The following is a 15977-nucleotide window of genomic DNA, read 5'->3' as shown; positions in this document are numbered from 1 at the left end:
AATGATCTGAGATTGCCTTTGATCAGGTTTGCTTTCCAGGAAGAGAAAGCATATTGTTTCAGAGCAATTGCCTCACCACAGGATTCAGTGTACCATGGGTGGGAAGAACTGAAGATGAGATGGGATGGATCTGTGCATAAGAGAAAGCAGGCTTTTGTGGAAGAATTCCCAGGCCGAGTTAATATCTGGGGCAGTAGCTATAGGAGGCCAGTCCTGAAGTGTAAGGGATGCTTGCAGTCCCTGGCAATCTGCCTGAGTGAACTACCAGACTTACGGGTAATGGGGTGGCTCTCTGAGAATAGTCAGTGAGATATTGACTCTCACAGGCATGTGATCAGATAAACTCATTGGAGCAGAGGAAAAGCAAGAGACATTAGCAGAGAGATTTGTCATCACCAAGTTCAGAAGGGAATATTTGCCACTGTTAGAAATCCAGGTTAGGAAGTTTACAGATTGAGTCAGTCCCATCAAGTCACAGAAGGCTTTTGCAGAAGTGCCATGGCTGGTGAGTGAGGTACCAACACCTAGGCAATTAACATGGTGACAATTGAAATCACCACATATGAGGAAGAGAGAGTTGGGCTGAGTGGTTAAAAGTTGGTCCGTGTTGTCTAAGAGAGAGATGTAGATGGAGTCATCACTTTTTGGGCGGTAAAACACACAGACAAACAATAGGTGGGAGCAGAGGGGAAGGAGCATTTACGAGCAGCCGCATGATCCTTTTAGACTATACATTTAAATCTCCCAGGTCAACAAAAGAGCAAACTTTGCAAAAAATAAATAAAATCAAAACAAAAGATTTATTGTGAAGTGACAGTTAAAAAAAAAAAAAATCTCATCCTGTACATCTTCATTATTGCTTCTAGAAAGTGAAGAGTAATCAAATTTCCTTGATGTAATTTATGTTATGCTCTTTCTCAGACCTTATTTATGCAGCGCTATATAAATAGATCTCAGCTCGTTACATAACAGAGAAACAAGATGATCCACAAGCATGTAGCACTGAGTCGGCAGAAAAATACCAAATGCGTTTTGATGCCGATGATCATGCTGACCACAAAAACTCGGCGATGGTTGTTAACATTGGCTTTTTTTTGCTTGTTTACTATCCAATCATGCATCATTCTCTTGGCTTTATTTTTGGGTTATTAGCAATGGTGCTGGAAAACGAACTTTTATAAATCAAGCAATGCACTAAGAAACCCCCCATCAAATGACATTGCTTTTGGAAGACTTTTCAGGGTCGTTTATGGAAGAGGAGAAGCAAATGAAAGATGCCTGGTGTTGGTTTAATGGTTAGGGCGGCGGGCTTTGGATCCGAGGGTCCTGATTTCAAATCCCGCTCAGCTGTTGAATTAATACCAGGTGGGGTTAACTCGGCCTGTCATCCTTCCGAGGTCGGCAAAACGAGTGCCAGCATGCTGGTATACTGTGTGGCAGTGGTGACCCATCCAGGATTGTGCCCAATAGCCAAGGAGACTGCTTAAGCAGCACCAATGCTTTGCACAGAGTATGGTCCCAATCTCTTCCTCCTCCTCCTTATGGAGGAAAGAAGCAAATGAAAGAGCTAAGAATGGTAGGATATCTGTATGGAGTATCAAACACCTTAGCCATTATTCTTTCCCTCCCCTCCCCCCAAATCCCAATTTGTCCCCCATTTGTAGAATGATAATCTCCCCGAGTGCATTTGGTCTTGCTCTTCCTTCTCCTACAATCTTCAAAGACAACAACCCACAGCCATCTCGTGTTGTTAACCCACGATCTTTCTGTCCTCGCTAACCTTTGCCCTCTGTCCAACTGTAACGTTTTCCGTCCTACTCTCTCGACTCTCTGTTTGCCTCTTCTCCACCTATCCTCTTCTGGTTCAATTGTGATGTACGATACGCTGTGACCTGCCTTCCAGTATTTTGTGGGATTCTCCCATTTTATACCTTCCGGGGATGTCTTTTGTCAGGTATTCTCAATATTTTAGTTTATTTCGATCATGATGCCAATTACCATGACGCAACTGGTCTGAACGTACACAATGCGACATTAACATGCTCGAAAAGCCTTCCTGGGCATATTTAACTACTTTAAAAATCAGAGCTTATCATAGTACTTAAAACCTCAAAGTTCACTTCAACGCATACTTTAAACCTCAGGGCTTATTTAAATACTTACAACCTCATTGCTTACTTCAATACTTAAAACCCCATCGGTTATTTCAATACTTACAGCCTCTTCACTTATTTAAATACTTTACTCCTCATAGTTAATTTGGATACTTAAAACTTCATAGCGTATTTCAATACTTTAAACCACATAGCTTATTTAAACAATAAAAACCTTGTAGCTTATTTAAACACTACAAACTCTCCGATATCGCGGGTTTCTACCAATAGCGGGCAACCCATTGCATTCCCATTCCGTTATCATGGGATTTCATTTTGAACAATCGTGTTTTTTGAGCTGAGATAAGTCATCGTTTGTGTCCCGTACTGAATGATTACCTCCCATTACAAGCCTTGTGGTGTTTCTTGTGCACCCTTTTTAATGAAGCCAAATGTAAACGATGGACAATGTTAGTTGTACCAACAGGCAGGGAAAGGTTATGATGGTAGGTGAAAATATCGAGTTGTTACATAGGTTGGCTCGAGGAGACAATGCGGCATCTGTACAAGCCACCATTATGGGATCAATGATTGTAGGTACAACCTTCCCCATTGTACTCTTCCTCATTCCTCAACCTTTATTTTCCTTCAAACCTTCATTATCCTTGAAACCTAATTCCAAAACTTTCATTTTCCAACTCCGTATTTGAACCTTATTGCCAAACACTTAATTTCTGACTCCTAGATTCGAGCCCCCATTCTCAAACACACATTCTCATGCGCAGCTCACAAACAGACAAACAAACAGACCCAAATGCAATACCCTCTCCTCTGACGAGGGTAAATATTTGAACTTCATACCTTATTACCCTCGCCAGAGGAGAGGGCATTGCATTTGGGTCTGTTTTTCTGTTTGTCTGTTTGTCTGCACAGAACATGAGTGTTTTTCTCTGCAACTGCTTGTTATATTGAGACAAAATTTTCACCATCAGAGCGACTTTTCATGTGGAATGTTTTAATGATAATTATGATGTTGTACGTCACATGGTGTGGCAGCTATGTTGGAAAAAAGGAAAAACTTTGGACCTCTGTATCTCTGAAACTGATCATGTGATTCGGCAGCCATATTGTTTTTTTGTTTGTTTTTTTAAACCTTCAAAAATCTTCTCTGAAACGGCTGAACAGATCCAGGTGAATTTTTTACATTTATGACCGCCTATCCATGAGGAACAAAAGGTTCACACATATGACATCATAGGTCACATGGTTTGGCAGCCATATTGGATTTACCCTAAAACCTATAAACATCTTCTTGGACAGAACGACTGGACAGATTGAGGGGATACTTCACACAAATGTTCCCCAAGCCTTGGGGATGCCAGGGTATTCATGAATAATTGATTGGTGACATGGTCTGGCATCCATATTGGATTGAGCGAAACTCTGTTAAAAATATTATTTCTCTTGAACTGCTTCATTGATTGATGTGAAGAAACTTCACAATTATGGTCTAGTAGTGATAGGGAATATATGTTTTAAACTTCAACGTGATCAGACACATGGTCTGGCAGCCAGAATTATTTATTTATTTTTTACCTGGGTTCTTTTATTACTATTTTTTTTTTGTGTACATAAAGCTCACTTGGCTGCACCTGGATGGGTTTGAGGGTAGAGGAGTAGCAGCTAAAACCCAAATCCTATCCAAGTTCCTCCTGAGGACTCCATCTTTGCTTTTTGCTTGTTGAGGTTCCTTCTGATGACTCCAATACAGTAATGTACCTACGGTATTTGATCTTCCAGTTGATTTGAATTGAATTAATTTTAATCCCATTCTGAATTCAATTGAATAATAATAAACGTCATTGGTCAGGGTCAAGTGTCCATTCAAATGTCTTCATGTCTTGGTTCCTGGTCATCAATGCCAACAGTTATAAAGTGGCAGTTCTTGTTATGTTTATTATTAATCACAGAACAGTAGCCTGGTGTTGGCTCAGTAGTTAGGGTGGTGGCTTGGGATCCTACGGTCCTGAATTCAAGCCCCGTTGGCTACTGAATTAATATGCCAGGGGGTTGACTCAGCCTGTCATCCCTCAGAGGTCAGCGAAATGAGTACCAGTGTGTACTGGTAGAGGGGTACTGCATCAGCAACATAGTCGCACTTCCAAGAAATGATGGCTACCCCGGCAGCTAAGCTTCCATACACAAGAAGAAGAAGATTACAGAACACACCGCTACACAAACACAACACAAAACAAGTCCTGGCAAGGGTCTGCAATCTCTGATTGCTCTTTTTCTTGTTTAAATTTACAAAGCCTTGAAGGTTGTTTAAATACTTAAAAACTGATAGCTTAAAAAAAAAAACAACTAAAAGTTCATCGCTTGTTTAAATACCTTAAATATCAGAGCTTGTTGAAATACTGTAAACCTCAAAGCTTGTTTAAATACTTTAAATATAGTTTATTTGAGTACTTGTAAATGCATGCGTTTAACAATTTAAAACCTCATAGCTCATTTAAATACTGTAAACCTCAAAGCTGTTTAAATACTTTAAATATAGTTTATTTAAATACTTGTAAATTCATGCATTTAACAACTTAAAACCTCATAGCTCATTTAAATACTTAAAACTTCATAGCTTATTTAAATACTTAAAATCACATTGATTATTTAAATACTTAAAACCTCATAGCTTATTTAAATACTTAAAACCTCATAGCTTATTTAAATACTTAAAACCTCATAGCTTATTTAAATACTTAAAACTTCATAGCTTATTTAAATACTTAAAATGTCATAGCTTATTTAAATACTTAAAACCTCATAGCTTATTTAAATACTTCAAACCTCATAGCTTATTTAAATACTTAAAACCTCATAGCTTATTTAAATACTTAAAACTTCATAGCTTATTTAAATACTTAAAATGTCAGAGCTTATTTAAATACTTAAAACCTCATAGCTTATTTAAATACTTCAAACCTCATAGCTTATTTAAATAGTTAAAACCTCATAGTTTATTTAAATACTTAAAACCTCATAGCTTACTTAAATACTTAAAATCACATTGCTTATTTAAATACTTAAAACCTCATAGCTTATTTAAATACTTAAAACGTCATAGCTTATTTAAATACTTGAAACCTCATAGCTTATTTAAATACTTAAAACCTCATTGCTTATTTAAATACTTAAAACCTCATAGCTTATTTAAATACTTAAAATGTCATAGCTTATTTTAATACTTAAAACCACATTGCTAATTTAAATACTTAAACCACATTACTTCTTTAAATACTAAAACCACATTATGAGAAAAAAGCAACCAAATTGCTTTTTCTCGTTTTTTTTGGTATACTTCGTAGAGGCTCATGGAAGAACTTGAATTGATACACTGAATGGATCAGGACGTAACAGGACAAAAAGAACAGCTGAGAGAGGGGGGAAACACCAACAGCAGAGTCGAAGGCTAAGACAGAGGCAGACTTGGACAAACAATGGGTGTGAGGAGGAGTGAGGGGCAAGAGAGGATACATAGGTTGGACAAGATGGATACAGAAGGAAACTCTCAGGAAGGAAAACTGCAAATTTGGAAGGCGGAGGGATCGGGATGGTGTGGGGCAGAGGGTTAACGAGGGTAGAAAAGATCATGGTTTGGGATTGGGGATGATCTGAGATGGTGAACAACTGTCTTGGAAAAACTGGAGGGAAGAATGAGATTGAATAGAATGTGGAAGTTGGTTCCACTGTCGGGAGAAAAGAGGAACAAATGAGTCGAGGTGATCAATGATCCTGGATTTAGGTAGTTTAAACAGAAGGAGGTTGATGGTGGACCTTGTGGGCCATGCAGAAACCTGTGGGAGACAAATCACAGAAAGAGCAGAGAGTGCGAGACCAGAAAGGAGGCGGTAAAAGATAGGGATACCACCGACCTGTGTGTGATGGTATATTGATAGACCCATGGACTCAGGTTCAGCCTGGGAGATTCTAATGATCTTGTAGGCCTTGGTTTCCACAGCGTCAAGCTGAACAAGGTGTGAAGCAGTGGAGCCAGCCCAGAGGAAAGAGCAGTACTATATCATGCTGTGGATGAAGGACTTGACAGTAGATCGATGTTTAGGTGTGCCAAGGAAGGACTTTGAACAGCAGAGGATGCCCAGTCAGAGGCTGGTTTTGGATGGCAACTTTGAAATGTGGTTTTCCCATTAAAGATAATGCTTTAAATGCTTAAAACCTTTTCCTTCAGGTAGTTCTGCACCCTTACACCCACAAGTGGCACCACAGAGGGGCCTACAGTGCCCCACTTGACTCCTGCCTGAGTGTCTTTTTTTTCATGAGAGTTGGTCACGTTGGTTTGTCTTGTTGGTAATCTTTCTTTATCCATTCTCCTTTATCCATATCTTCTTCTCGGCTAAATTATGTTTGGTTTCCAGCTCTTCACTGAGCCTCCATCTCTGCATACAAAAGCATACCCTTTGTATCCACTACGTTTAAACAGCTCTCATTGGGTGGTTGCAACAAGTAAGCACCAACCTGCAAGGTATCAAAAGGGCAAGCACATCAGACTACATCACTCTTGCCATATAAAGACTGAAATCTCATTGGGAGAGTTATGAGCTTTGTGCTCAAACAAATTCAGTGTGAGTGTTGTGAGAGCACTCTCAATGCAAACACTCAAATTGAATCATGGTGCCGCTTCACTTATGTCCTCATTCGCTCTCTTCTGCTGCTCCCTTTCTGTAATGCATGCTGGGACACACTACAATAAAGCAGCAGATGTGATAGACCATACGCAGATCTGCAAAATAAGCAATTTGTTGTTGTACAACAGAAGCCATGTCCTTTCGACATTGAAATTGCCTTTGTCATTGTTACAAGCTTACAATTGTACATTAGAATTTTACAAAGCCGCATTGCTTTGCAGCCATCCCAGATGGCTACTTTGGCAACTAAATGCATACAAAAAACATGTAAGCTTTGTGAAGAAGAAGAAGAAGAAGACGGTCAAAGGCAAACAGGGTGTGGTTTTAAGAAATGGGTGATGAAATGGAAAGTAAGTTAATGGGGACATCTTCCATGTTGATTAAAAGTTGGGAGAATGTTTCCTGGGCCAGACTGCATTATGAATTTGGTGTCTGTGTGAATTAAAACTAAGGTTATAAGCTACCTGATGCATATAGATCACGGCCCTCTGAGACTCTTCATAAAATGCTTGGATGGCTGGAAGAAGAAAGACCCTTCCGGTTCATTGTTTCTCGACATGGCACGCAGTTTAATGAACCTCGGATCCTCTGCACAAACCATATAGATTTGGTGAAACGAAAATCCGTTTGGAATTGAAAGAAAATGCTGCAGAATTTATGGCCTAAATGTCTAGGAGACGAACGACGTGTTTCGAGACATGGAGAACATGTTTGGGCCTTGCGAGAAGCCCTCTATTTTAATATCTGCAACATGTTCAAGAGCAGAACGAGTTTTCCAGTGAATTACAAAAACTGCATGTATTTTTTGAATCGGTGAAATCAAAAGCTTTATTCCACCAAATTACAAAGGTCAGGTCCAGATCTCAGTGCTGAATCTGACCAAAGTAATGATTTGCATGGAATGAGAGTGTCAGGCTTCTCACACCGTTTTGTTCAATTGACCTGAATAATATATTCCCCTCTAAGTAACTTCAACGCAGAAGGTGGTCATTAGACCCATCAAGACTGCAAAATGGTTGTCCAAGCTAAGGTCATTTGTCTGCGCTCTTATCTTTTTAAAATGATGACCATCAGCAAGAAAGCAACATGTACCATTAAAAAAAAATCTTTGGTATGATTCAGCTAGGATCGGGTTCAAACCGCCAACCTCCCAGACTCATATCGGACACTCTTAACAATTACACCACAAAGTATTATTCAACTTGAGTCACTAAAATTTCCAGCAGCCAGAAATGCACTCTCACAGCTCCACTCATCGAAATTCCTCACCACTAGGTGATTCATCACTTGCTAATGGAATCATGAGTTTGGTTCTATGAGTGGCATGTTAAACAGGAACCTTAAGTTCAATCAGTGATAGGCATTCGGGCAGATTAGGGATGGCCATAACATTGCCGTTGATTTATCAGGACTTGTGTTGGAAGAGTGATTTGTAATTCCATGAAGAATTGCTGCAACATAATCTGACTATGTATGTTCTTGTGTTTTTCTCCCCCTTTCCCCACACATGCTTCTTTCCCTTCCACTCTCCCCTCTTTTTCGCTTTCCATTGGCCTGCCTGATCCACTCTACTATCTATCTGTCTTGCACCACCCAAATCCCCCTCTCATATCCTGGCCTGCAATCACTCTCTTTGGATATCTCCTCTTCTTCTTCTCCTTCTTCTTCTTTCTATTCCATCTTACTTCTTTATGAATCTGTACTCCCCACTGAATCTTCGCTCCACATCCCTCTTTCCAACATCTTTCTGTATTTACAAATGTCATGATCTGTTGAACCTCTAATTTTGCCTCTATGTTTGTAACCCCATCTTTATTTAATTTGGCTCTCATCCCACCTACTCCAAATTCCTAATCCAAATTCATGGCCTTGACAAAACTGAAACAGCAATCCATAATCAAAATTTAACCATACATCGTTTCACTTGTATATTCTCTCACCTTTTATCCTCAGGGAGAGAAAAGGAGAGAGTTATTTCAATTGTCCTTTGCTAGCTCTATAATTACTCCAAATGTCACCACTAATGCATCAGTCTTTTGAATTTTGTGATTGGTCTTTTTTCTTCTAAACTTCCCATCGATATCTCAACAAAGAAAGTGACAAAGCATGCCTTGCGAAACACACAAAATTACCATGGCATCTTTATATAACAGCATACTACTGCCAAATGAAATTGGCCCTGGAGTGTAGCATTTTGCCTGAGGCCGTGAGCGTAATGTATCTCAAACACACAATGTCGTCACAATTATGTATTTCAAACCACAGTATTACCAGCTACCCCAAACTACAGGTTCAGCCGATGATGGTTCCGGCCTTTGGAATCAAAACAGCCCGACTGCCAAAAATGCTTCACTGTTCCTTTGCATTACTCAAATCGGTTTTCTATCTTCTTCGCGTGTTGTTCTTCAATTCTTCCATGCTCATTCCAAAACTCTTTCACTCACTTCCTGCTATCAGTGTGCTTCTCCTCACACTCATACTCACACCTCGACCAGCCTGGGCCGAGTGCTGGCTCATCACAGACAGAACAGGTGTCAACCGAAAGGCGCTATGTGGCCACAACCGGCCACCTTTCGAATACCTGCCGATGAATCTCAATGCCTCCATCGTCCTTCTCAACGTGACTGGGAACCACCTGCAAAGGCTGGATCCTAAGGCCCTCGGTCGCTACCCAGTTCTTCGGTAATATTAAAATGAGAATTAATTTGTTTAATTATTGACATTACAAGTATTTGTTTTCTGTGGTAAATCAGTATAAGTCGTCTTACGGTGTGGCAGGATGGCCGACAGGTACGCATACCCACCTCGAGGCTGTCTAGCCTGGGTTCCAATCTTGGCCCAGCTATAAACTGTCATCCCAGTTTTTCACACGCAGGGTGATTAATCAATGTGTGTGCTGTCTTTCGAATGGACGTTAAACTGGGCACCCTGCCTGCGGGCATTTGCTGGTTGACATTAAATATTCCATGGTGTTCTTCGCGAAGAATGGACGTGTTATCACCAGCACCTTGAATAAATTCCAAATTCCCGCTCTAGCTTTTTAGGTTATCTCTACCGAGATGACCTAATAAAGCCAGACCAAATGTCCGTCCGTCCGTCAACAATTTTTCTTTCCGATCTTGATGAAACTTAGTATGTGGGTAGAGGTCGATGAGTGTTGCACAACGATATAACTTTTATCCGGGTTCAAGGTCAGGGTCAAGGTCACGTAAGTTATAAAAATCGCCATTTTAAAAACCTATCTAGTCTGCCATTCTACAAGATATTCGGCAACTGTTTATTGATTATGACAGTAAAAAATATTATCTTGTATCTAACTGGACATATTTTTGAATTTCCGTCCCGTTTGGCCGCCACGTAACCTGGAAGATGGTCAAAAACACCTCCCGATACGAAAAACTTTTTACTTCCGATCTTGATGAAATTTGGTATGTGGGTAGAGGTCGATGAGTGATACCCAACGACATATTTTTTCCCGGATTCGAGGTCAGGGTCAAGGTCACGAGGTCACGAAAGTTGTGAAAGTCGCCATTTTCAAAACCTATCTAGTCTGTCATTTTAGGAGATATCTGGCAACGGTTCATCGATTATGATAGTAAAAAAACATTATGGAGATGACCGTCACCCCCACACGGGGGTAATTTTTTATTATTACTTACGAAATCTAAAGATTTCGCAAGTATATTGATGACTTCCGTTTCTGTTTGTTTGTTTGTTTGTTTGTTATTTACGAAATCTAAAGATTTCGTAAGTATATTGATGACTTCTGTTTCTGTTTGTTTGTTACTTACGAAATCTAAAGATTTCGTAAGTATATTGATGACTTCCATTTGTTACAAACGAAATCTAAAGATTTTGTAAGTATATTGATGCCTTCCATTTCTATTTGTTTGTTTGTTTGTTTGTAGGCACGATAACTCGAGAACGGAAGAAGCTACCAATGTCAAATTACACCACGTGATTCAAGAGCGTGATGGCTAGTGCTGATTAGATTTTGGTCAAAATCGGTCAAAGATCAAGGTCACAGTGAGGTCAAATATCCAAAAAATGATAACTCGAGAACGGAAGAAGCTACCAATGTCAAATTACACCAAGTGATTCAGGAGGGTGGTGGCTTGCGCTGATTAGATTTTGGTCAAAATCGGTCAAAGGTCAAGGTCACAGTGAGGTCAAACATAATTCCGTAAAGACTCGCTGAGCCATCGGATTATGTAAAGATTGTTGGTGGATGGCCGAATATTACGGTTTTGTGACTTTGATAAAATAATATAAAATAATTGCGTGGAGAAATGGAGATTTTTGCTCTGGTCGACGTTACGATTTTTGATGGTTTGGTACAGAATCATCGTAGAAACTTCTGGTTTGCGTCGCTACCTTCTCTTGAGACAGCTTTTATTAGACAAGGTCAGAGGTCAAGTTGACGATTTCGTAAGTACCAGTCTATGACTGCTTGTTTGTTTGTTTGTCCGCACAGAACTTTCGTGTTTTTCTCCGCAACCGCTTGTTAGATCGAGACGAAATTTCCACTATTGGTGTAACTACTCATGCAGAATGTTTTAATATTAATTATGACACCTTAGGTCACGTGGTGTGGCAGCCATGTTGGAAAAACAGAAAACTTTGGACCTCCATCACTGAAACTGCACCAAGGAAAAATTGAAACTTGACACGTAGCAAGTACTCATGAGCAATAAGTGTGATTTTTTAAAATGACATCATAGGTGCCTGCATTATGACATCATAATTGCATAAGTAATACGCTACGTCCAATCGGTATGAAAAATTTTGAGGGTCATGTAGGGATACAATGGTCCACAAATTTTTTTTTGGAATGACATCATCGGTCATGTGATTCGGCAGCCATATTGTTTGTTTGTTTTTTAAAACCTTCAAAAATCTTCTTCTCTGAAATGGCTGAACCAGTCATTACTGCCATCATTTATAAAGTGGCAGTTCTAATTATGTGTCTTATTAATTATGTAACACACCAGTACACAAACGCCACACAAAATACACCACACAAAACTACACAAACACCACACAAAACAAGTCCTGTCGAGGGTCTGCAATCTCTGATTGCTCTTTTTCTTGTTTGCAAATGTCCTTCCTTTCACATTTACACACGTCTTGCAAATGTGAAATGATTACAACAAACATTCTTTGTTGGCTCAAGTGAAACATATAACAGGTGATCTTCTGAGAAGGTGCGTTTGTCCGTCTGTCCGTCTATCCGTCCATAAACACTTGCAACTTCTTCTCTGAAACTGCTGATGGGATTGTGACCAAACTTGGCTAAAACGATCTTTGGTATGGAAGAACTCAGGTTTATTCATGGGACACTTCCCTCCACCTATAAGTAGGTCATTGTAATGTTTAAAGTTCCCAGAGGTATTTGAATTTCAATGTAGTTTGGCCACCATTTTGGATTACAGGAAAACACTTAACAATCTTATTTTCTCAAACCACTTAACTGATCAATGCAAAACTTTGAATTTGTGATCAACTACCTAAAGGAAATATTGTTTGTTGACAATGATGTCATTAGTCACATTGTATGGCAGCCATATTGTATCAAAGGAAAACCTTTAAAATTAATCTTCTCTGAAACCGCTTATTCGATCAATGCGAAACTTTGCAAAAAAAGATTGACGACCTATGGGCCCTCCATGCAAAAATAGCATTCCTTTCCTGTCGTAATTCTCTGTCGATTACTGTAGTAGGACCTGTTACCAACTGCAATATATGAGAGTACAACTCTCAGAAAATATATTTCTAACTGGAGTATTTTTGCCTGGGTGAACGTTTGATTAAAAGAAGCTGATCTAAAACACAATATGGCAGCTAGTGACATCATAATACAGAAAGTGGGCAATATCTCGAAAAATGTGAATTATAGATACGTTTGAGTTTCACCTTATCAAATATAGCTATTTTTGACTCAACTCTGCTGTTCGCATCTCTCTCTCTCTCTCTCTCTCTCCTCTCTCTCTCTCTCTCTCTCTCTCTCTCTCTCTCTCTCTCTCTCTCTCTCTCCTCTCTCTTCTCCCTCTCCCTCTCCCTCTCCCTCTCCCTCTCCCTCTCCCTCTCCCTCTCCCTCTCCCTCTCCCTCTCCCTCTCCCTCTCCCTCTCCCTCTCCCTCTCCCTCTCCCTCTCCCTCTCCCTCTCCCTCTCCCTCTCCCTCTCCCTCTCCCTCTCCCTCTCCCTCTCCCTCTCCCTCTCCCTCTCCCTCTCCCTCTCCCTCTCCCTCTCCCTCTCTCTCTCTCTCTCTCTCTCTCCTGTACACATAAAAAAAAACATAAACAGGAAGTAACATCATCATACTGGAAGTGGGCAATATCTTGAAAACTAAGGCTCATAGAGAGCAGGAAGTTACAGTTCTGTGACCATCATGACAATACTACCTGAGCTAAAATGTGCATTCTAAATCCAGCTCTTATTTTTACCCTGACCCATCTGTCACTCCACTTTTTGGCAATCAGCCAGGTGAGCTTCACAGGACTGTTGGTCCTCCATTTAAAAAAAATACAACAATGCATGTTCAGGTTTTTTTTCACCATTCGTGTGCTCAAGATGAACACACATGATCTTTGTAAACCAATGAGTGCTGAGCTATGGATTTCTCTATCCCTTGGTGAGGAAGTGATGAGAAGAGATGAGTGAGTGCCGGGCCTGACCCTTTTCCTTTTTTCGGGGGTTCAGAACTCAGACTTTTTCATGACATTTATCTATTTTGAACCAAATTGTATTCTGATATACTTTCGAGTTTATGTCACCTTTTGTATGTAAATGACGAAATATAGGATAGGTTTATCTTTCGTTTTCATACACCATGGCGGTTTAAACTTTTTTGAAGTGATAAAGCGATTTTGATTAAGGCCTTGTTACTACTATTAACTGATGCTACATGAATTATTTGCCACAAATAATTGAAGTCCTTTTGTCACTGCAAGCGTAAGTGACATTAGGATCACTTCACGAAAAAAGTGCTTAGCTAGACCAGGCGAAGCCTGGGCAGCTACCAGCCTCAACTTAGAAACACATTTGGGAAGTGGAAATTAGTAACATAATAGATTTCCCTTAATCTGAACAAATTACAAATTCTTTCCACAGTCGAGCCTCGGGCATAGCAAGCGGATTCCAGGAAAAAAACAGAAAAAAAACATGGGTCACAACAACTCCCCGTGGCCAATTCCACATTAAAATTGGATTAATTGGGGTTGTGAAAGAAGAAGAAGCTTTCTCTAAATTATTATTAAGCTGCTTTGGAGTTTTAATAATAATTGCTTCTTCAGAGAGTTTAGTCCTTTCTGACAACATTTCCTCAAGTGTCACAATTCATAATACAGGGGTAATTTATTGGAAGGAAATGAGGAGACTTCATAATCCTTCCTAATGTCATCACAAGCTTTAATCGCAACCAGTAATGAATCATCACATGAGTTAGTAGCTTTTAAAAAGTGCTAGAAACACTGCTTTCCACAATGTTGTTTTTGGAAATTTGTTTTGTATGAGGTTCCTTCTGGCTTACATGTAATTGTGTTTATAAAACGCTCCCATTTTGCAGTCCGTCGCTTTCGACAAAGATGACATATCAAGGTCAATCAGTTTGATGTTGATGGTGGTTTCTCATCTCGCTCAATGTCGATGTCATCGATTCTCTTCGAATGTTGTTATTCCAGAGGTGACAGCATTGTGCCACTCACTTCTATTGATAACCAATTGCTTTCACAATTGGTAACATGGAAATAGCACATTTGCACATTCTTCTTCGGAGTGTCCATAAATTTGAGCTTTGGACAATCTTGGGTACGCATCACTGATTTGAGAGGGGTAAAAAAAGAACATTGCTTTTGGTATATGATTTTCAACCACGCCAACCTGACGAAGTATCTGACGTGGTGGAGTTATGGATTCACAAGCATGGCGTCAGTGCTTATCTTTCCAGAACAGTGAAGCACCTCTTTATTGGTGATTTCATTTCACCACTTGGTATTTGTAACATTGAGCAGATGTCACTTTTTGGGTTTCGGTGAGCAGATTGATGTGTCTGATAGATTGTCACATATTTCACTTCTGTAAAGCAGTACTGTGCAACAGACAGGACGACTGAACGATAAGACATTGCACTCGGTCTTGAGATGGATTCCTCGCTGCTGCTGTAGTTCATCATTCTTGGGTGACCAACACATGCGCCAGCTTTACTAATCTGCCTTTCATTGTCGATATCGATCTTATGAACAGTGCTGACAATAGTGTTTCCTATGTATGCAAATTACTTGATTGCCATCACTCGAGTATCCCCAATGTTTATTGTAGGTGGCATGTATGGTTGGTCAAGTGCAGACTGCTGAAGCACCACTGTTTTTGTCGGATTGATTGTAATTGCTAACTTTGAAGCAGATTTGGCTGACATGAAGTAGCAAGGCTTAGAAAAGCCCGATGAATGAATGTAGATTGAAAATGTTTGAGGGAACTTGTGTTTTCGCATTGGTAACCAACATCCATAACTGCACGTTTCATGTTTCAATGCACAGAGCTGAAAATGAAAATTGTGGCAACTGAGATAGCAAAGAGGGTGAAATAGCAAATTATTATGCAATTTTTGGTCAAAGAAACATCGAGCCCATTGAAAGTTACAGACAATTGCCTGTGTGTTATGTTGATAATTGCCTGCCGAGGACATCCAGATTAAGGAAGACCTGGAAGGGGGGGAGGGTGGGTAGTTACTACACTGAAACCGTACATAAAAAATAAGCTTCCTTTGTGATTGAACAAGTCTGTGTCCATATCTGGAGAATGTCTTGAAAAGTGCACTTTTGTAGTGCATGTGGTGGCCTGAAAGTCTCTTCAAATCAATCAATCAATAAAAACAACATTTATTTCCTTCGACAAAAACAACATGATGTACAAAAGACATTTTAATGGCTGAAGGAGGCTGAATCCCAAAAAGCATTGCTTGTAGTGGGAATGCCTTTACACGTACAGGTGATTTTAAAACAGACTATGAAACAATATTGAACTAGAAGGGTTCTCGGTAGAGTGCATACCTCTGCCACGCAATGCCGGATCCACGAGAACATATCGGATCCATTGCATTTTGAGATATCATTCTATATATGGTTTTTGGCCCCATCTCTCAATGGTGAAGAATGACTTTAAAATTAAATAATTCTCGTATCCAGAT

General features: G+C 39.8%; 1 protein-coding gene across 6 annotated transcripts in view; it reads left to right on the top strand.

The window, feature by feature from the left end:
• The window catches only part of LOC147013045 (protein ELFN1-like), a 258139-nt gene that overhangs the window by 169532 nt on the left and 72630 nt on the right, over positions 1–15977 (top strand). For 3 of the 6 annotated variants that reach the window (XM_085854510.1, XM_085854512.1, XM_085854511.1), the window contains exon 3: positions 8681–9475. The exons of the other annotated variants lie outside the window; for them this stretch is intronic. In XM_085854510.1, coding sequence (XP_085710636.1) covers positions 8961–9475 — 515 coding nt within the window. In that variant the 5' untranslated portion in view covers positions 8681–8960. The remainder of the gene's footprint in view (positions 1–8680; positions 9476–15977) is intronic. 6 annotated transcript variants of the gene reach the window in all.

The sequence above is a fragment of the Eptatretus burgeri genome, chromosome 14 (assembly GCF_056783735.1).
Source record: "Eptatretus burgeri isolate ZD-2024b chromosome 14, Ebu_testis_v1, whole genome shotgun sequence".
Lineage (NCBI taxonomy): Eukaryota > Metazoa > Chordata > Myxini > Myxiniformes > Myxinidae > Eptatretus > Eptatretus burgeri.
Note: the sequence above shows the minus strand (reverse complement) of the source record. Positions and strands in the feature narration are given on the sequence as shown.